The sequence below is a fragment of the Nymphaea colorata genome, chromosome 11 (genome assembly GCF_008831285.2).
Source record: "Nymphaea colorata isolate Beijing-Zhang1983 chromosome 11, ASM883128v2, whole genome shotgun sequence".
Classification (NCBI taxonomy): domain Eukaryota; kingdom Viridiplantae; phylum Streptophyta; class Magnoliopsida; order Nymphaeales; family Nymphaeaceae; genus Nymphaea; species Nymphaea colorata.
The window spans coordinates 8,828,944-8,850,118 of NC_045148.1; the positions used below are offsets into that span (position 1 = coordinate 8,828,944).

The 21,175-nt window shown below is 37.4% G+C and overlaps 1 protein-coding gene across 1 annotated transcript; it reads left to right on the forward strand.

Annotated features, from left to right (window-relative positions):
- The first annotated feature begins 8,921 nt into the window (after window positions 1-8,921).
- On the forward strand, window positions 8,922-12,769 carry LOC116263864 (transcription factor bHLH112-like). Its single transcript, XM_031643671.2, has 7 exons — window positions 8,922-9,393; window positions 10,354-10,948; window positions 11,328-11,444; window positions 11,540-11,605; window positions 11,746-11,811; window positions 11,895-11,951; window positions 12,211-12,769. The coding sequence occupies exons 1-7, from the start codon at window positions 9,038-9,040 to the stop codon at window positions 12,355-12,357; spliced, it is 1,404 nt and encodes a 467-aa protein (XP_031499531.1). The 5' UTR covers window positions 8,922-9,037; the 3' UTR covers window positions 12,358-12,769.
- The last annotated feature ends 8,406 nt before the right edge of the window (window positions 12,770-21,175 follow it).

Genomic DNA, 21,175 nt, shown 5'->3' on the forward strand with positions numbered 1-21,175 from the left:
ATGAATTGAAAAGTGAAACAATCTGCATCATCTTAGGTCAACTTTACTGGAGACGTGTTGAATCTTGAATTGACGCTGACGACTTCATTCTAATTGGTGAAGGAAAGGATTTCGAGAAAAATATGTCAAAAAAAAGTTCCAGTTTTTAAGATTTTGTTCGACAAATCTTGAAGAGATATCCCGAAGAGACCGAAACCAAATTGAACTCAAGTGCGCAAAACTGAGACCTCATTTGGACAAAGCAAAGGGGTCACTGATAAGAGTCATGGAAGGGAAAAAATCATATATATTTTAATTAAAGGAAAAGTAAATCTTTGATTTGGGTAGGTAAGAAAGCAAATTGGGGGAAGAGAGAGAGAGAGATTTTGATGATAACAAATTAATTATAGTGAACAATCTTTGTCACATATTTATTTTCTACTAATAAAAAACAACCGACTCTCTGGTCTGTAATCCTACACGCGGACTCTGTTCCTCTTCTTTTTCTAAAGCACCATACTAAGCACATTTAATATGAAGAATAATCCTGCAAAGGCAGACCTAACTGTGCTTATATATATATATATATACACCTCTCTCCTAAGTGGTGTCACAATCTCTCTCTCTCTACGGTGTAAAGAACTGCCTCTCATTGTTTACGCGTGTGAGAAAAATAGATATTGACGAAAAATACAACATGGGCGGCGCTTGTTTTACTTGACCCAGTTGACTTATAAGACACCACAATTGGTGCACATCAGTTTTATGCAAAAAGTACTCTCTTTTACTTCTAATACGCCACCAATTAGTACACATCAGTTTTATGGCAAAAGTACTCTTATATATATATATATATATATATATATTCTCTTTCTCTCCACACACACTTACATGTATATATATATATTCTCTTTCTCCACACACACACTTACATGTGTTCTCTCTCATTTTGGCACCTTTATGAGCAAGGGCAGCAGCCATGAGCCATGTGAGTGTCTCTCTTCCCCTACCTCAGTTCATCGTCATCATGATGTCATGCATTCTCATGTAGTGCAATCCAACATACATATATGATGATGATCATCATGTGTTTGAACATAGCATCAAAAGAGATGATGGTAATAGTTTGTTTCTGGAGATTGCATATGTGTGTGTGTGCACGCGCAGCAAAGCCATCGAGTAGTCGAAGGAGTAGGTTTTAATTTCTAGAGGCGATCATATGTAATGGAGCCGTAACCAGAGTTTCATATAATAGATGAAGCATTCTTTCTTTTTCAAGGAACGATACAGAGTTGCGGGTGCCCGACATCTGATGGATGAAGTACCGATTTCTTTGAAAACATGGCCAACCAATGAACAATGATCATCCGCTCTAGATTTTTCATCTTCATTGATAATTTGGAAGTCACCAATGAATATGTGTGTGTGTGTGTCTCTCTCTCTCTCTCTCTCTCTCTCTCTCTCTCTCTCTCTCTCTCTCTCTCTCTCTCTCTCTACATATATATATATATATATATATATATATATATATAGAATACGACAGGATAGATAAGTCCAATAAATTAAATGGCATTCAAGAAAAAGGAAAAGAAAAAAGAAAAAACAAAAGAGGTAGGGCCATAATTAATGTGGATAATTAGGACAACCGATCCTCACGAAAATTAAACGACAAACCTACTTCTGAGATTCTGGCTGCTCCCAGTCAAGGATGCCACCATCGCCCAGTCATGTTCTTTTGCTAATTTTGTAGTTTTCTCACAAGTCAAACCAATTATTTTTCCATCAGAATCATGTGTGCATGTTCAGATATTATCACCTTCACACACACACATATGCACATGTGCATGCAAAGACATACACTCATATGAGTTCCATACGTCAGAGTTTGAAATTGGTTTTTCCAACTTTTTGTTCCAATCTTAGACCTACTTTTCCTTCTCATTTTTATCATTATTATTTTTTATTTTGTTAAAATAATCTTCTTCTTGGTAAATTTTAGATAGAAAAAGATATGTGTGTATATCGGATAGCAACCAGACAATCGTGTAGGAGATTGACAGGAATCACCAAATTCATGGATTCCAAAAAGATCATATGGTAGGGATTAAATTATAAATATAAGTTAAAACCAAGATGTTTTTCTTTCAAGAGTTCAAGGAGTGCTTCAAAGAGACAAAAAGTTTCGGTTAAAGGAAATTCATTTGTTTCATGCCCTCTCTCCTGTGCTTTCTACTCCTTCCAAGAGCATTTCGGATTCCTAAAAAACAGCTTGACTTCCTATGCAAAAATACTAGGAGTTGGGCTCCCTTCTCATTTTATTATATAAAAAAAAAAGTGATAAATAGAACAACAATTATGCAAGAAAGCACTCCACGTTACCCTACATGGATTAAAAAAAAAAAAAACTTGACTTATATATTAGCAATTTCATATCCACCATTTCATTTCTTTAAAATGGACGGCTTAGATAAAAAAAATGGTGGTTGTCTTTTATATATATATATATGGTAACTTTAGGTTTTTAGAGTCATCCAACCATTTAATTTGCACCACCCAATTCAATATGATGCATGATTGACAAAAAAATAAAGAGAAAATTGTGATAGCCATTTTCGTTCTCTAATATTAGTTTATGTTTTTTTCTCTTTGTTTTTATCTCAATCATCAATATGCTTTAGATGGATGACCTTGATTACATGGCTAAATGACTTTAGATAACCAGAGTCATTGTTCACATACACACACACATATATATATATATATATATAACACCAACATATCTAATTTTTGTTGTCATAAAAAGTTAATGACTGAAAATTCGTGAGTATGGGATTACCTCAAAAGTTCTGTTAAGCTCCTATCAACATGCCAAATAGTTTATAAATAAAAATAAAAATAAATATTAAGCGTAATGTTTCTTTTCTTAGCTGTATTTATGAAAGTGAAGGTGCCAGTACAAGCAAACGGCAATAATACAAGTGCACAGCTCACATACCCGCATACGTACTATGCATGCCTCTTCCAGATGGAGAAAAAACATACATGAGTGGGAGACTGTACAAGAAAAAGCATACCGGCAGTGTGAATTACATCTTTCTTAAGTAGTCATATTGAGTACATCTATAATAAATACAGGTTTGAATTGCCAATTCTTAGATCTTATCCTTCAATACCTCGGCCGCCTAGTTAAAAGTTCGGTAGACATCCACCAGCAGCCAATGTGCATCTATTGAACTCTTGACCTTCTTCAACTCAAAGGCCGCCTCTAAAACTTGTAGCCACACCTTTTTTTTCAGCGAATCCTTTACGTTGACGGGGTTCAATCAAGATGCACCTTATACCCGACAGCGGTGCCGAAATACGTGCATGAATTTACTTCTCTACCCAAAAGTGATAGAAAGCAAAAACTCCACATATAATATTTTGCCAACTTCTAGCACTAGCTCTCTTTCTGATCTTTACATATATAGATGGCCTAGAGGCTGCATTCTCCTCTTATATTCCATCCTTACCTACCACTGGAAAAACTTTCCCCTCTTTTGTGGTTGAGAGAACTAAATAAGAAAGAAATTTTGGGCACATACTCCACGCCCATACATATTAAAAGGCACACTTGGGTTGTGACTAATGACTAAAGTGCTTTCACTGTAATATAAAATAAGCAGGAAAAAAACTTTGTAGATAATGATATGACAATGGAATGATATAGAAACTTAAAGCTTGTAGCCGGTCCTCTTTATGCATCATCATAATGTACTACTAAAATTGTCAACACTCACTAGTAAAGATGCAAATTGATAGAATCTGGAAAAGTTAAAATACATATTAGAGGTTTGAATTTTGTTTACAAGGTTGTGATACACTCATTGGATCCGGCTAACCTGCATACAATATTTTTTTTAATTAAAATCTAATTAATAGTAAAAAACGTAAAATATTATATCAAATAAATTATGGCATAACATCTGCACAGTTCCGTTGATATTCTAACTAAGTCTTAATGTTTTAAAGCTTAAAATCATTGGTAAATTTAATATTGTCTGATTTGTATATTATAACAAATATATATACAGTACATTTCCTAAATGGGAGAACATATTTTGGTTTGGAAAGTGTTATATGCACCCAATTAATCATATAAAATGAGGGGTTTGACACACCTGCGTGACTAAGAGGATGGTATAAGGTGTTCTGTCCCTAGTTCAAATGACATGGGTGTCACCTGTCTTTGCGCCAATCTATGGTTTTGACCCTGGGGCTAATGAAGTAGTCTTCTCATTTATGTCATTGGTTGAGTGACATGATGCTATTAAAGGAGCTGTTTAGCAATAGTAACAATATATTATGCTTCTATATGTCTGCCTCAAAAATAAGGTACGTAGATTCATGAACACTTTTTAAAATGTTCCATTGACTTGCTCTAATTTTTTTAAGTGGTTGACTTGCTCTAATTTTTTTTAAGTAGATGCATAAAACAATAACATGTTGTTGTTGTAAACATTTCATGAATCTGCTCTAAAGATGGGGTAGGTTCATCAAACTAGTGTTTCGAACCTGCTTTAATCTTTGAAATAGATTCATGAACGTTAACAAAGTGTCTCTACTGCCAAACGACCCTTAAAACACACAAAAAGCATGCAAGCCCTATAACCAATGTTGTGGGAATGGTAGTGATTTGGATGCAGCCGCTGGCAATTAGTTTGCTAATTCAAGAGTGTCATGTCTTTTAATTTTAGTCACATATATGTCTACACAAATTAATTTTTAAGGTGGCATTTTGGATGGTACCTCAAAACAATGTGATGGGTAAAACTTTGTTTTGATTCCAAAACAAGGTTTCTAGAGTATTTGGATGTCATAAGGTGCAAAAACCCAATTAAAGAAACGCGAACCTCAAGTTATTTATGAAAGATCTTATTTTTGGTGTGGCATCCAAGCAAACAAATCATTCTAAAATCCACAAAAATACATTTTATAAAAGGAAACTTTTGTATGAGGATCTAAGAATCATGTACTGATATTTTTATGGGTTTCACATATTTTAACAAGAAGTAAACCAGAGAGAGAGAGAGAGAGAGAGAGGAGAGATTGATTTGAGGCCGTCGCTCTCAGGCGCTTTGACCGGCGGCCCCAGATGTCTCTGCACGCGCGCGTGCCCTGCGTGGACCCCACGTTGACCCCATACCTACGCCTGGTCATCAGCCTGACGTCACCGGAGCACCGCCGACTCCACCGGAGAACGCTCTCTCCGTATGGGTCTCGTGTTTGGGGACCCGTAAAGAAAACCCCTCCTTGTTCCCTGGGAAAAGGAATTCCTAGGGAACTTTAAAAAATCCACAAAGGAGCTCGATGAGGGAAAAGAGAGAGAGAGAGAGAGAGAGAGAGAGAGGGAGAGAGATTTCAGGAAGAAAAGGACGAAGCAAAACGGGGAGGGAATTCCGGTCACCTGTTTTCTTGTCTTCTTGGAACATTGAAACCCCAACAATAGATATATTTATATATATATAAGCCAAGATTGACCTTTCTCATTTCAATACCATACTCGAATTCTGGACCAGATTTTTTGATAAAATCCGGATCTACAATTAGTTCCAAGACTGGGTTCCCTTGAATATGATGGGGACTGCTCTAAAATAATTTTTGACCAAATCAGAGACTCGCGTTGACTAGGCCTTGACTCAAGCAATTAAGTCAAGGGTCTAGTCCGAAGGCCCTGTTTTGCTAGACCGACTAAGCCATGATAAAAGTCGTTGAGTCCCACATAGTTGGAGAGACCTTGAAAGAAATGGAGAGGACTGAGGTGCCCGGCAAAGTATGGCTAAGTTCGTGAACTTGGTGCACAAGTTCGTGAAAACCATCCCTCTGAAGGTGAAACACCGAATTCTCGCATGACAGTGAGCCAAAATTTGCGGGCGCTTTCAACACGAGGCGAATGGCCAGCCCGTGAAACCAGAGAAAGAAAATTTAATTGATGCCGTTTAATCAGTGGATCACTCAAATCTATTCTTGGATTTGGATTTGGATTTGGATTTGGATTTTATTAGCAGGTTCAAAACCCATTTTGGCTTTGTCCCGTAGTGGATTCAATTGGGGGTTGCACTTTCGATTCCAGTCGTACTTCTTTTTATGCACGTTGGACCGTTGATTATATCCTGTTAGTTTCCTCCTCTTCTTCTTGTTGTTTTCCTCTGCCATTACTGGAATAGAAAGGTTGATAGATCTTTTACAGATCCCGGTGTAAAATCTGCACCATTCCCGAACCGTGAACCTTGACCTACTAGGTTTACCACTCTTCCATATCAAACAAGTCTCTCTCTCTCTCTCTCTCTCTCTCTCTCTCTCTCTCTATATATATATATATATATATATATATATATATATATATATATATATATATATATATATATATATATATATATATATACACATTGTTCAATGTTAGGCTTTAGAATTAGAATAAGCTCTTGAGCCTTAGGAGTAAAGAAGGCTACATTGCATATAGTAGTATTATAGGTCAGGTCTCATCTCAAGGTTGCGTTGAAGATTGACCAAACAGTGAAGAAATTTCTCCTCTGGTTGATCTTTCGCTGTTCTTGGCTTGTGCATATGTGCTTGGATGTGAGATAGCCAGGATTTGAGGTAGCAGAAGCACCAAAATCTGGGGGTGCCATTAGACCTTATATTTAAATATGAAAGAGACTTGGATTTTTAGGTATGCCCGCTAGAACCGTAACATCTCTCTATGAAGAGTGGCTCGAAGATTATCTCGAACATAAGAATTTGAAGTTCCTACCTAGTTTTTTTTTTCTTTTGTTCACAGTTCTTTGAATTTCAAATCAAAGCAAATCTTGGCAAAAAGGTGCCGAGGAGTTAACATGGTGCAATTGGTTGTGTCAATGGGTGGTGCACGCAACATATATGTTCTGGAAAATTAAAATGAAAAGAGGGGGGTGGGGGGTTCCCTTTTAAAAAAAAAATAAAATAAATGAAATGTTTTTATGGACTTTAAACTTGCTCATTACTTTTTTTTTGTCCCTATAGAGCGCATCTATTTTCACTCCTCAAGGGTATTTTGGTCATTATACTTTTTGATACACAATTTTTTTTGTGTACCAGGCAATCCATTATTCATATAACCAGCTTCGGTCTATTTCTAAGGTTCAACTGTGAGTGACATCAAGATATAGGGAATGATATGCATGAGCGATTCCCCAGTACAATTTATAATCAAACGAGTCAATATCCAATAGATTGGATGCTAGCTTGAACCCAGTCTGCACCGAGTTGTCATCAACTTGTTAAGATGGGTCTGCTTTAGGGCCCATTTGATCAATAAAATAGTTTGTAACATCTTTCACGGATTCATACAGCAATTTTTACCAATCTTTGGGCTATTGAGATAGTTACATACCCTTTTGTTTTCTCTAATGAAACCCTTAATGTCACTAAGAAGCCTCCTGTGATTTTGGATCTATGAAAGCAATGAGAGGATCCAGACCTAATCAGTTCACAATCCGGTAGTAGTTTCTCGACTAAACTCAAACTAATGTTATATATATATATATATATATATAAGTGCCCCACTATATTTGAGATTTTTAAACAAATGCTTCTCCAATGAATTTTTCTGACTTCGCCACTGTTTGCATCTCTAGCTCTGGCTAAGGGCTGCTATATTTGGGATTGTATTCATTTAAATGGAACTGGTGTGGTTAAAATGGCCATTCTCCTCATCTGCAGGTGGGAAAATTCAAGGACAGAGCAAGCAAACACAGATCTTAGAAAAAGGTTCATATGAAAAAGCAGGACTATAGCAGATCCCCCACCACAAACTTAGCCACCCAAACAGGAGGTATCACATCGTAAATAAGTAAAATGATTGTCACTCGAAATGAAAGAGTTTGATTCATGCCACGCCAATAGCGTCGTTATCAAGTCAATTCCTTTTGAATAATATAATACGTGGTCGGACATATTTAAAAAAAAAAAAAAGATCCCGTAATGAATTAGAAAAGCAAGGGCAATGAATGTTCGGTACGCAATTATTCCCTATCATGAAAGAGAAACTGGGCATGAAAACAAGAAAAATTTAACTGTAAAAGCAGCCCGATTAGAATCAAGTTAGTTTACTTATTAATTAAAATACTTTTTTCTATTCTATCACTGTTAAAGAAATCAAATTGGTAGCAAATCGATTATATTTCATGCTGCTATCTAATAAAAGAATCGAAACCTCTAGTTCTTTTTTTTATTCTCTAAGATACGATGTCTGTTTTTAATGTTTCAAAATGACGTCCGTGTTATGTTTTAACTTGTATATTGGTGCAATTTTTTTTTGTTAAGAGGTTGGCACATTTATTGTGATCAAAACATATTAAGTGTCTTCGTTGAAGCAATAACATAAAAATAAGAAACAATAGATTCTAAAACATTACACAAGCTGAGAGCCAAAACTGGAAGAACACTTGAATGTGATAAGAGAAAACCGGGGCTGGCCTTTGTAAAAGCTGGTAAGTTTGAAGATTTCTGAAGAAGGGAATTTCGCAAACGGCGATGGGGCATCATGCTGCGGCCCTCTAAAATAAAACTTTGGAAAATATAAAGAAACATATGAAATATATATATAAAAAGAAAAAAGAGAGACAAAGGCAGAAAAAGGAGGGGTGGAAAAAGCAAAGGAGGGGAAGAAAAAAACTTTTTCTATGTGTGAATTGTGATCGCTTTGTGGAGAAGGCAAAAGGAATTTCAAAGCTTTCTCTTTCTATCTCTAGTTTCTCTCTCTCTCTAGATTCTCGCTCTTGCAAAATGGCAACGGCTACCATCAAAGGGGGAGAGTGATGTGATGTGATGATCGGTGAGATTCGTCAACCGGAGGGCCTGCTCTTTGCGAGACACCGTACGATCGGCTGACTGTATTATATAAAGGACCACTCCCACTCGCATCTTTTTTCGTTAGACCGCCAGTTTCGGACAAACAAATCAGCTCAAAGGTAAGAGAGGGAGAGAAGTTGCAGAGGGGAAAGAGGAGGAAGAAGAAGTTGAAGTGGAGGCGGTGGACATGGCGGAGGACATGCAGAGTGGAGTCTGCAGCGGAAATTGGTGGATGCGGAGCGGCACTGGTGGTGGGTATGCCGGGACCTCCGCGTCTCCTTGCTCGGCCACAGCCGCCGTGAGCGAGATGGGCAGCTTCAGCTGGTCGGCCTCGGACGTTACGGAGATGAAGGGCAGGTCGGGCGAGGAGTCCGTGGACAATCACTCGGCTTCCCTCTCCGTTGGCAGCTCCATGGTCTTCCAAGAAGCGCCGCATAAGGCGGATACCAGCGGCGTGGCCATGGATTCATCGCTGCAGCTCGTTGGCTTCGGTCTCTCGTCTTCGGCGCCGGCACCGGCGCCTGATTGGAGCCATGCCTTGATGTGAGTATAAGCAGCATCGTCGCCGTGGTGTCTAAAGTTGTTCATAGATTTTCCTCTTTCGGATCTTTTTCTCCTTCTTGTTCAAAATCAACAACAAGGGTGCAATTGGCATGATATGGTCCTGCTAGAGAAAATTAGGGATAGCGGGTGGACAAAGAAGTGTGTATGATTTACTAATAAAAGCGCAGAGGGTCGGATCTTTACTTCTTTACGGTGCGAAGACGTTGTCTTGCTGATCATCCGAAAAATGATTTTTATCTTTCGTCAATATATTTGAATTTCCAAAATGTGATGAGTAACTAAAATTCTTTCTAGCAATCTCCTTTCTTATTTCGGGAAACAAATTAACTTGCACGATGCGTCAATTTAATTTTTCTTGGTTGGTTCAGATTTTTCTTGGTGACCTTTTCTTTTTCTTTTCATTTTTTTTTCTTTTTTTTCAGTAGTATCGATCCTTGATGAAATATTGGAAGGGTTGGAAGTAGGAACCTTTCTAAATTGATGTTGCTTCTGAACTCAGTTTATGAACGTGGTGGTGAACGTGGTTTGGAATCTACCTGGATGACAGAATTTAGCAGATTATTCTTCTTCTGGTGGTTCTAATCTTTTATGCTGGTGTAATTACAGAAACCATTTGCAGGAAACTCTTAAATTTTATCGTTGGACGGACCTCAGCTTCATTGTTATATCAACGTATTGCATAAATAAACCATGACTCTCCAATATTATGACACGAAGTGTTGTAGATCTTCCCGATGGCATCCTATACGAGTATAATGTTTCTACAGACAATTTGAACTTATCATACTTGAGATTAGGGATCTTATTTTATTCTAAGGACATAAATTTGACAAATTGCTAAAAGAACCTGCAAGTTCACCACCTAGACAATTAATCTCACATATACTTCAAATTTTTTTTTTCCAAAAACTGGCACTAATAACTCGAGTGCTTCTGCAGGCGTGGAGCTGGAAGAGCAGAGAGCAGCTTACAGACCATGATTCAGGACGAAGACCTGAACTCCCGGACGATTTTCCGGCAACCGATGCCTTCCGGACACTTTCAGAGGGATTGGACAACTGGGGAGGATTCGAACATCAATTCCCTGAAGCAAATTCATCAACACAACTTGTTTGGTCTAGAGCAGCGCCTGAATTCTGGCGAATGTTCGGCCACTGGCCGAAGTGTTGCGGTGAATAACATGGGCCATTATGGGTATCCTCCACCTATGATGCAAGGATACGTCGATCAGGAGTCTCAGCTGTTGAGCATGCCGTCCATGAACTACCGCTTGAACTCACAGCCATTGTTTTCAGACGAGTTTCCTCAAAATTGGTCTAAATTCCCACAATTTCTCAGACAGTCTTCTTCGTCTTCATCACCACCTAAACAACAGATCAATACCCAATTACAGTTCGCGAACAATGGGCCTTTCTGGAATGCAACAACAACCATGGCGGCCGAGATTCGACCTACTTTATATGCATCTTCACCATCACAATTTCTTGCTCCAACGATGGAAGAGAAGCCCAGTTTACATAACATCATGGTAAAGGTAAATATTACAAGAAAAACACAGCAACCTCTACTTTTATTTTCAATGAATTTCTATTTTTTTATCCCTGTGTAACTTGTATTGAAAATGTTTGGATAATGCAACCAATTTTAGACCAACAAAAATTTGAGGAGATTTCCATGTTGTCAAAGCATCTCTTTCTGTCGAAATATGATTATTGTTATCGCATAATCGACATTATGTTGCAAGTTTTATATAATAGTTTCGCATCAGTTTTGTTACATATGTTTTCTATGTGGGCTGAATATATACCACTACGTTTTGTTAAATATTTTCATGTTCTTCCTTCAGAAAATTTCTCCGCAACGAGAATTATGATTGATTTAGAAAGCTAATTTTCCTCGTTCTTTTCTTCCAGCGGAGTTGTGAAGAAACCGGTGATGCGAGCTCGTCAGACTTGAAGAAAAGCAGCACTCCTGAATCAACATTCAAAAGGCCTAGATTGGATACACCATCACCATTACCAACGTTTAAGGTAGGAAATAATTTCCTGTGGAATAGAAAAAATGGCAGTCCTTTCTTTTCTTTTCTTAATCACCATTAACTGTCCATCTTTCTTTCTCTTCATAGGTTCGTAAAGAAAAGCTAGGTGACAGAATCACTGCGCTGCAGCAACTAGTTTCTCCCTTTGGGAAGGTGACTTTCTTCACGAATGTTTTTTTTTTTTTTTCCCTGTAAACTATATAGTCAAAATAGCGTTGCTCTCACTCTTCTTTTTATTGTATCCTTTCGTATATGCGGTTACATGTTATCAGTACTTTTTTTTTTTTTTTCAGACCGATACAGCATCAGTCCTTCACGAAGCAATTCAGTACATCAAATTCCTCCATGATCAAGTCAATGTAAGAACTTTTCCCACACAAACTTTCTTTGTGTTCATAATAGAATAAAAGATCTGTAACTTTAGCGCTTTATATTTTGTCAGGCGCTCAGTAATCCATATATGAAAAGTGGGATTCAGATACAACATCAACATCCACAGGTAGTTATCTTTAAACCTACTGCTTTTTCCACTTCCTTCTTTTTTCTTCTTCTTCTTCTTCTTCTTTTTCCATTTTTTTTAGGGAGGGGGTTGTTGGGTGGGGAGAGGTGTTGCCAAAGTTGAACTATGCTGTAGTAATTGTATATTGATTGTTTCATTCTTTTCATCATTCAATTTCCTGGTTCTCACTGTCATCCTTTACAGACTGAATAATTTTCATGCACAGAAAAAAAGATGTCTAATTATTATTCTATTGCAGAATTCTGATAAATCAAAGGACCAGGAAGGCCCCAAACAGGATCTCAGGAGCAGGGGACTGTGCCTGGTCCCCATCTCCAGCACCTTCGTGAATAATGAAACAGCTGCCGACTTCTGGACACCAACTTTTGGAGGGCATTACAGGTAGAGGAGGAAAAGCGGAAAACAAGAATTAGAGGAACTAATTCTCTACAAGTTGGGTTTCAACCCAAAGCAAGTTGTGAACGGAATACAGTTGAATTGAAAGGATCAAAAGGAAAACGGAGAGAATGAAAGAACTTAAAAGAAAGGAAAAAGGGAGAAGAAGGAGAAAGGGAAAAAATAATAGAAGAAAAAAGGAAAGCCGAAGGAAGAAGAGGACGACTGTGGCTTTTGGTTGTAAAAGCAGGAAGAAAAAGGAGGAGGTGACAGTTCGGGGACAAGGCGTGTTGGGACAGCTACAGGTGAACTGATGCTGGGCGGCCAAGATATGAGGGATCGGATGATCAGAATTTTTAGCATGTAATAATTCTTGTTCAAGTAACTGAATACCATTATAATAAGATTAAAATTCGCATCCAGATTTTTTTTTTGCAGGCTAAATTTTGGCAGGAACGATGAAGGAGAAAGGAGGGATGGGTCTTTGTACAAATGCACGTAAACCGGGCGACCACCTTCCTTAAAAAACTATTGGATTTATTTGAATTCCGGAATTGGGGAGTGCAGAGCTGGGTTTTTATGTGTATATATATAATATGGTAGTGGAAGTTACAGGGTGCCCACTGTCTGTTCCTTTATAGGGGTATGCATAATTGAGAGAGAGAGAGAGAGAGAGAGAGGAAAAGAAAGAGAGAGAGCTTTGCCTTTTGGTTTTGGCTTTTGTCTTGCACTACCCTTTCCATCGACGGGACACCACATGAAATATATGCGAACACGCACAACCATAAACCAGCAACCTAAAAAAAAAAAAGCAACCTCTAAAAAAAAAAAAAAGGAAAGAAAGCTGTAATGTAATGTTAGAGTAAACGGAAAGCTAATATGTAGGAATATTATGGCAGATGCTATACTTGCAGAAGCGAATGAATCCCACCTGTTCTTATTTATCTTATGCTTTCTGTCCTTATCTTTTCCGAGAAGAGAGAGAGAGAGAGAGAGAGAGAGGGGTAGGGCCCTTTACTTTTTTCCTTTTCACCTTCTGTTATGCATTCTGAAAAGGAATTTAAACGAACTGTAACTTTGTTGCATGTTCTGGCAAGTGACAAATGCTCTGTGGAAGCTTAGACGCTACAGATTCGTCTGGGGAAGACATGCGCAAGTGAGGACTTCAAGCTACAAATTAACTAAAGTTGCACCCCACGTACAACAACATGATCACACGAACTCACCCTCCATATTTGGCCACCACTGCAACTGCATCAGTTCATCGGAAATTCTAACCGGAAATGGCTGAGGTGCTCTATCTCAGCTTTATAGCTATAGAGAGAGAGAGAGAGAGAGAGAGAATTTGCATTCAATAAAACTGAAACATGAGTAATAGATGCTATACGGTACAACTGAAAAAAAAGAAAACAATAAAAAATAAAAAAAGAAAGCCATGAAGAAGAACCAAGAAACAACATCCTTCGGCCAAAAAGCCTTCAAGATAACTAGGGTGTGCAATGAAAGGTGGTGGACATAGAAACGTGCAACACAAAAGAAGACGACATTGCGACTGATCCAAATTTGGCACAAGAAGATAAATAACCATGTACCCCAAGGAAATCACCATCACTTAGACTTGAGAATGGCCGGCGGTCAGAAGAGAACATCACGTGCTAAAGAAGATGGAGAGACGACTGAAGTGCCAAGAATCATGAGAGAGAGCTAGAGCGTGTGGATATTAATACTATAGAAAAATTAATTGTGTTTCTCTCGGATGATGCATTTGTCCCGTGAATTGCTGGACTCCAATGGTTGTTGCTTGAGATTTCAAAGATTTTCGTGCATAGTCTTTCTCACAAGATCAAATACGAAAGAACATGGCGAATGTAAAAGCTGAATTGTGTTAACCAATTAAACGATGAAGCTGGCGAAACTGAGATAGTTATTAGGCTTTTTCTTTTTTCTTTTTCCTTCATTAGTCTACAACTTGGTAGGCAACTTTAATTTGAAGTACCATCCTGGCCAAATAGCAGCCGCCGATTCACCAAATGCTTTCTGCAAATAGATCATTAGACGTTTTCTAACGAATGTACTACTTGATTGAGAACTCAATGCCAGACAAGGAGCACAACTTCCTCTATCACATAAGCGCCATTATTCTCTGTGCAACGCCCTCGGAATGGGAGTTAATAGCCCGAGACTTTTACACTGTACAGAGTACAGACAACAACTGAGTTTTACGTCATGAGTATACTTTCAGTCTTTCCTCATGTTAGTTTCTATCATCGATGCAACCACGAGTTGGGATAATATTACAGTGGCAAGTATAATTATAATACCGAGACAACGTAATTAATTTATGAAAATTTTGAGCTCAGGACATGACACGGTACTTGTGAAAAGGACTTCCGTAATTCGTAATCGACTAAGAGACTGAAACGTTGCTCGTACTAATACTACTTTTTGATTAAGTGCCCGTATCTTCTCCACTTACCATCTTGCATAGTTTTCATACAAGAGAATCGGTTAGACATGTATATTCAACGACAAGAGCGTGTTCGATAAGACAGAGAATTTTGCTTTGCATGGTGTGAACATGCATATTTCCGCGTGATTCTACAATAACCGTGACAGGATTATGTGGAAACAATTCCACGTCCATGTCAAAGCACATGGAAGATCTCCAAAAGTGTGTATATATAATAAGAAGAAATCTCAGGCCGTTTTCCATCCAATCATGACCTCACGATGCTTGCTTAAAGATGTTTCCATCTAAACTCAAGAAATTCAATATATATATATCACTTGATCTATTATAATTGACAATTGAGAGAAAACCAAAACTAAAAAGTTATAGAACATTTTCATGGTTTAGTATTAGATGACATTTTTTCACCTTATTTTTCTCTCAACCCTTTGTTGCTATTATTAGACAACTCTGATTGACTTTGGATGTTAAAGTTATCATTCAATCGTTATATATATATATATATATATATAAAATATGGATTTGATTGAACAGTGGTACTCTAGAGTGAGGGGGGGGGAGCGTGCACCTCCCGCTCACCTTTCTGGCTTTCTCTTGGGCATGGGAATAATTTTTTAATATAATAATATATACATATAATTAATTATAATAAAATATTATATATATATAAATTAATAAAATAAATATTAAAAAAACATTATTAAGCCCAACCGGTTCGGCCGATAAAGAATCGGGTTGGTTCGGTGCTCTTTTTTTTTTTTTTTTTTTGACTCGAGCTTAAGTCGGGCCAAGTACCGATTATCTTCCGGCGGCCCAGCTCGGTGCCCAACCCATTATGCTTTGTCAGGCGACAGATCCAACCACCTTTCCTACCGGCGGAGCTCCATCCATCCAAGCTGTCCTCAACTACCGCCTCGAGCAGCCCTCCTGCTTGCTCACCCTCCGCCTGTAGATCTGCCCTCAATGACATCTCAGGTGGCCAGCTTCGACCTGCCCTCAAGAGTCAAGCCTGCTCACCTGCCGGGTATGCATCGTTCTTTCTCGGTCAAGATTTCAGTAAGGATGGCCATGGAATCTTGCTCTCCAGGCCTCCCATTCGTTATGGTTTTGGAAAAAATGATGACAAAGTGATCATCAGGGGTAACGAGTGCTTCTCTCCCCATCTAGCGTTTTCATTTGGAGGGGCTGTTGTATACAGCAACCCCATTGGATCATGTCTGCCTGCCCCATGGCAAAGGACATGATCCAAGTGTGATTTCTTTCCCCTAAGGATGCCTCTCGCTAATGTACCTCAATATGCATCGCAGTTTTAACATGCATGAAAAACAGTTAAACCACCCAATGCGACACGATTTTTTATTTTTTTAATTGTGACCCTAAATTTATTTTCTCAACTCTGAGCTGAGATTTATGGACAACAGAAAAAAACAAAGAAAGATTTTGCTGAAACTTGCAATGCACATAGCTAACTAGGGGTGAAGATCGTTGGCACTCTACTTGTTTATTTGGCAAATGAGACAAGTATTCCGTGAAGGGTTTTCATTTATGAGCATCACGTGTTAACGAGTAAGTCCTTTTGATGGTTTACTTCTCTGTCTATAATTATCTTCATTCTTTTGCAGATTGTTTGATGCTGAAATCCAGTAATATAATCTGACAGATTGAGAATCTTTTATTTTGCATCTTATGCTCTTCGTTTTCACTTTGTACTAGACGTATAATTATCTTAGCTTTGTTCTTCTCATTCTTGTGAAAATACTATCCTTTCTTTGTATTAGACATATATAAAAAAACAAGAAATAAGACACCAGCCTACAACGAACCCGCATGGTATGGTCATCTTGGTTGGGGCAAGGAGATGGCTTCAGCTTTGGGACTGAAACAACTAGAGTTAATATAACACCATCCCCTTGTTAGTTAGTTCATTGAAGTTTTAGTACTTGCTTGAGAAAGTATATCCTACAAACAAAAGCTTAACTGCGTTTAGTATGACAAATTCTCAACGATTTTCTACATTTACATATGATTGCACCTTCAGTTTTGTAAACACACATGTTCACAGTTTTTGTTAAATTATGAATAATTGTTGATTGTGTAATGTTGTTATTAGTGTTTCTCACATTCTTGTTCAAATTCTCCAGAAAGCTAAAATGGTGAAATTCTTCAAGTATCAAATGTACCAATATAAATGTGGACTGCGAGCAGTCATTTCTTATAGTAAAAAATGGTCAAAATTCAAGGAGGTTGTTTATACGAGTATAAATTGAATTGTTAGTTTGCATTGTATCAAAGTTTGATATTGTTCTTAATGTTGTTTTTTGTTACTTTTGTAGACCATGCCGAGATTTTGTTTTAGATGGATTTGTAACAAAAATGGTTTTTATTTGTCGAAAGAAGACAATGTGCAGTTTTTGATCAATCACTAGATAGTGCACAAGAAGAGGTATTACAATTGAGAGAGAAGGTTGGCCAACTACATGGTAGTCAGGTGGTGGCAATAATACTGAAGGCAAATATGTATAGAGAGGATACAAAGAAGTAAGTGAAGGCATTAAATGTTTGCATATTAATTCTATTGCCAATATAAATGTCAGCAGCCCATAATACTATGAATCACGAGTGGGTTACTCTCTCTCTCTCTCTCTCTCTCTCTCTATCTATATATATATATATATATATATATATATATAGGGAGAGAGAAACTTTTCGACCTTCCAACCTGTATTATTCGCGGGGGTGAACTTTTAAAGCACATCTTCTGGTCGATATATTCTGCAGAGGTGTAGTACCGTCAAGTATGAAAAGGAAAGCGACAAACATGGATGCATTTGATCATATGTCAACCGATTCAGAATAATGTCTCCGTGAAAGAGTTGCATATTCCCAGCATAGATGCTACTAGTCAGCTATCTAATAATTAGGGTTCTGTAATATTAATCGGCAGACTCTGTTTAAAATGCAGTCGCAATGAAGCTAGCTTTGAAAATAAGGAACCAACAGAAAAGATCATATTTTCAAGATCTTCAAAATCACTCTTTTAAGTAGCACGCCCAAATATTATATTACATTAGCTGTTCAAAAATATTCTCTCTTTTATAAAAGTAGAATGCTCAATTATTATTACCTTTTGACAACTACATACCAACTAAGATGGATCCGGATTGGAACTTAATCCCCACCAATGTACTTACTGAGTTTGATCTCATGGTTTGCACAAGGAAACTTGTGTTTTCAGAAAAGTGGATCACATGTATACTTCATTTGTCCCCATCGCTCTTGAAGACAAAATTGAACTAATTAAAGTTCTCAGCACTGTTTGACGATCTTTGATTTAACAAGTTGGAACAAGAAAAAACACGTTAAAAGAAATAAAGGCAATAACCATATACATCTGGTGCCCATATTATAATTATTTGATTTAAAAAATTTGATGACCTAACATTAGTAATTATGTTGTATGATGACTAAGTGCACTTGATTCTCAAGTTAATTTATTTGGCAATATATAAAGTGAAGGCTGGTGTATGTACATCCTTGTGTAAGAATGATTGGTTCTAGGAATTAGTTCGTCAGTTCGGGTGCTACCAATATGCCTTGAAGAAAGTAACTTTGCTTTCTGCGCTTCAAACTTATAGTAAATACTTCCTATTCTGTTGTACATGTAGAATATGACGAAACTTTTAAGATACGGCAGATTCTTAGTGTGAATTGACTGCCACCTTACTAATGTATAATTACTGTGTAAAATGCCCTGTCATTTCATCTTATTTCATCAATCAGTCTTATTAAACGGAGCGCCGGATAGCACAGCTTTCTTGCTTAAAACCAGGAGGAGTTCCAGCGAAAATTTTTGTATTAAAGAAAGAAAGAATGAATGAATGATGCAGTTTAGGTGTGTTATGGTAAATTCATTGATCTATAAAAGCCGGAACGCCATCTTAGAATTCACGATTAACTGCTTGAGCTTATAATGAAATGATTCCCATGATCGATGCTCCTGATGAAGAACACGTTATATGTTATGCCCCTAATGACCATGATGATTCTGTTGGTTAAATAGAAGACCCTCCTTTATCAGATTGAAAGTGGAACTCGAAAAATTTTCTTATGTAAAATTACTAAAATACTTTAGTAAAAGGTAAGAACATGTCTAGAGGGTCATAGCTCAAATGGGCGAGCTGCGACATGTTATGTGGTACCTCCAATTCAATCGTTGTACTCCTATATCAAAAAAGTAAATGGATCCTAAGTGCAAGTTAAAGGAAGTGGAGATTTCCCGATGCAACTCTAAACCTTGAGAGCAACGGAAAAAGGAAAAAGGGGAGGCTTAAGGTCTCAATCCTCCTGCCCACTCTCAAAATAAAGAACATGTCATACCATGTCAGCTACATGAGATTACGGAGAAACAGTTTTTTGCTCTATCCATTCTCAGCAGGGGCGGAGCCAAGGTAGGGCTCGCATGGGCCCTGGGCCCACCTCAATTTTTTTTTTAAAAAAAATTACATGTAAATTTTTAAAAATTTTACTTGTTTTACATAAAAGTTTTGAAAAATGACATTTTGGCCCTAGTGAAAATTTAAAAACTTTAATTCGATTACTTCATAAAAAATTTCTAGTTTTGCCCCTTCCCAATTAGCATCCGGCCTTCCAATAGTTCAACGTTTACAATTCATTGACAGACTGGTTTCTTCCTTACTCCAAGTAGCTCCCTCTCTCACATATCAAGGAACAATTTAACATTTTTAGTCATTTACGGCCAAGGCAGACTGAAAGGTGGTAAATAAAAGCGAGCATCGTGATTCCCAGCAAATTTAGGTCGCTAAATGAAAATTTTGAGATGTTAGCTTGTATTCAAAATATACTAAACTTTTAACGCCAGTCCAGCTAGTTAAAGAAAAATAGTATTGCGAGGTGACAAGAGGAATAATCGCTTGAGACGAAAGCAACCACAAAAGTTGTGAAAGGACAACGTTAAGTACAAAACTAACTAAATAATCAGAATATCACAACTTGGATTATGGACTGACAGCATTGTTGAGTTGTCATTGTTTTTTCTGGACACTAGTTCGGTAACGCTTTTCTGTTTTGTATCCATCTAGAATCCTTATCCTTCTGCTAAGGGAAGGTGGGCAGGTTAGATACGCATGCAGTTGGCTTGAAGAACTTTCAAATTACTCTTCAAGAATTTAGTAATCCAGGTGTATTCATGTTGTTATTGTTGTTATTACTATTGTTACTGAATGTTATTATTAACATTTATTTGAGAAATTTGTATGTAGCTGGTTAACATCGTTGTTCATATTGCAATCGGGCAGCAAGGTGAGTCACATTCATGGGTCTGAAGTCCAAATCCTATAATCGTTGTCACATTCGGGTGTATTATTATTCTGGTTGATAAGCACGACATAGTTGAATGATGTACCATAAATCTACCTAACCATGTAGGCATAAGGTATGGCTTTTGAGGTTTTATGCAAGGGGATTACTCCAAATAAACATTAAAAATAAAGTAGCTGATCAACATTCCATGCATTTGCAAATAACTGCCTAATTTTGAGAACTTACAAATAGCTGCAGTTTTATAACATAGTCCTCAATCACATGCTACATGAAGGGAAAACGTTAACCACAATTAGAAAAAGAATAGTTAGTTAAGGTAATTTCTTATAAAATAAATTACAAGTCAAAAGTTTAAATTTTCCACAATTTTGACATCTTTTTCTCCATACCTTCCAATTTTATCGGATGTCTCCGACATTTCCCCCTCCCCTCTCTTTCTAATTCGAAAGTTTATTAATAAAATAAAGCATTAATAATTCAAAATTCTTCATTTTCATGCATGCCCTTTATCCCCAAGTCCCGATGCAAGGCCGCTGGGAGAGCGGCTCCCTTCCCCGTTTTATTCCCTTTATCTCCAAGTTCACTAGCCTTAATTTGGACCCTGTCAAGAAAACTAAGCCATGCTAAAATTTGATTTCTAAGTAATGGACTTAAACCCAAAAGGCTCTTTCCATCTTGAATCAATTTTTTTCAGGGAAACTTTGAACATACTTATACATATGTTTGAGATCAAATAAATATATCTCTAACAAATTGACAATCGTCTTAAGGGTGTGCTAGTTTTGATTGCATTGGATCAAGATCTGAGCTGATCCCAGATTTTGGGATCTAAGAGCTAGGATTTCAGATCATCAAAGGATTTAAAGTTCGTTATTTGAAAGAGAAAAATAAGCATCTAATTGGATGAAGACAATGTTTTCGTTTCAAATCGAAGAAATACCTTTTTGACAGACCCCACCTATCCATGGTCTAAATTACCATGAAAGAGTAAAACTTACAACAAAGATTTATCAGCTTT

Bases quoted from the DNA above. Each gene is read 5' to 3' on its own strand.
- LOC116263864 (XM_031643671.2), top strand. From the start codon at position 9,038: ATGGCGGAGGACATGCAGAGTGGAGTCTGCAGCGGAAATTGGTGGATG. The intron at 10,949-11,327 runs GTAAATATTACA...CTTTTCTTCCAG, and splicing joins TACATAACATCATGGTAAAG to CGGAGTTGTGAAGAAACCGG. The intron at 11,606-11,745 runs GTGACTTTCTTC...TTTTTTTTTCAG, and splicing joins TAGTTTCTCCCTTTGGGAAG to ACCGATACAGCATCAGTCCT.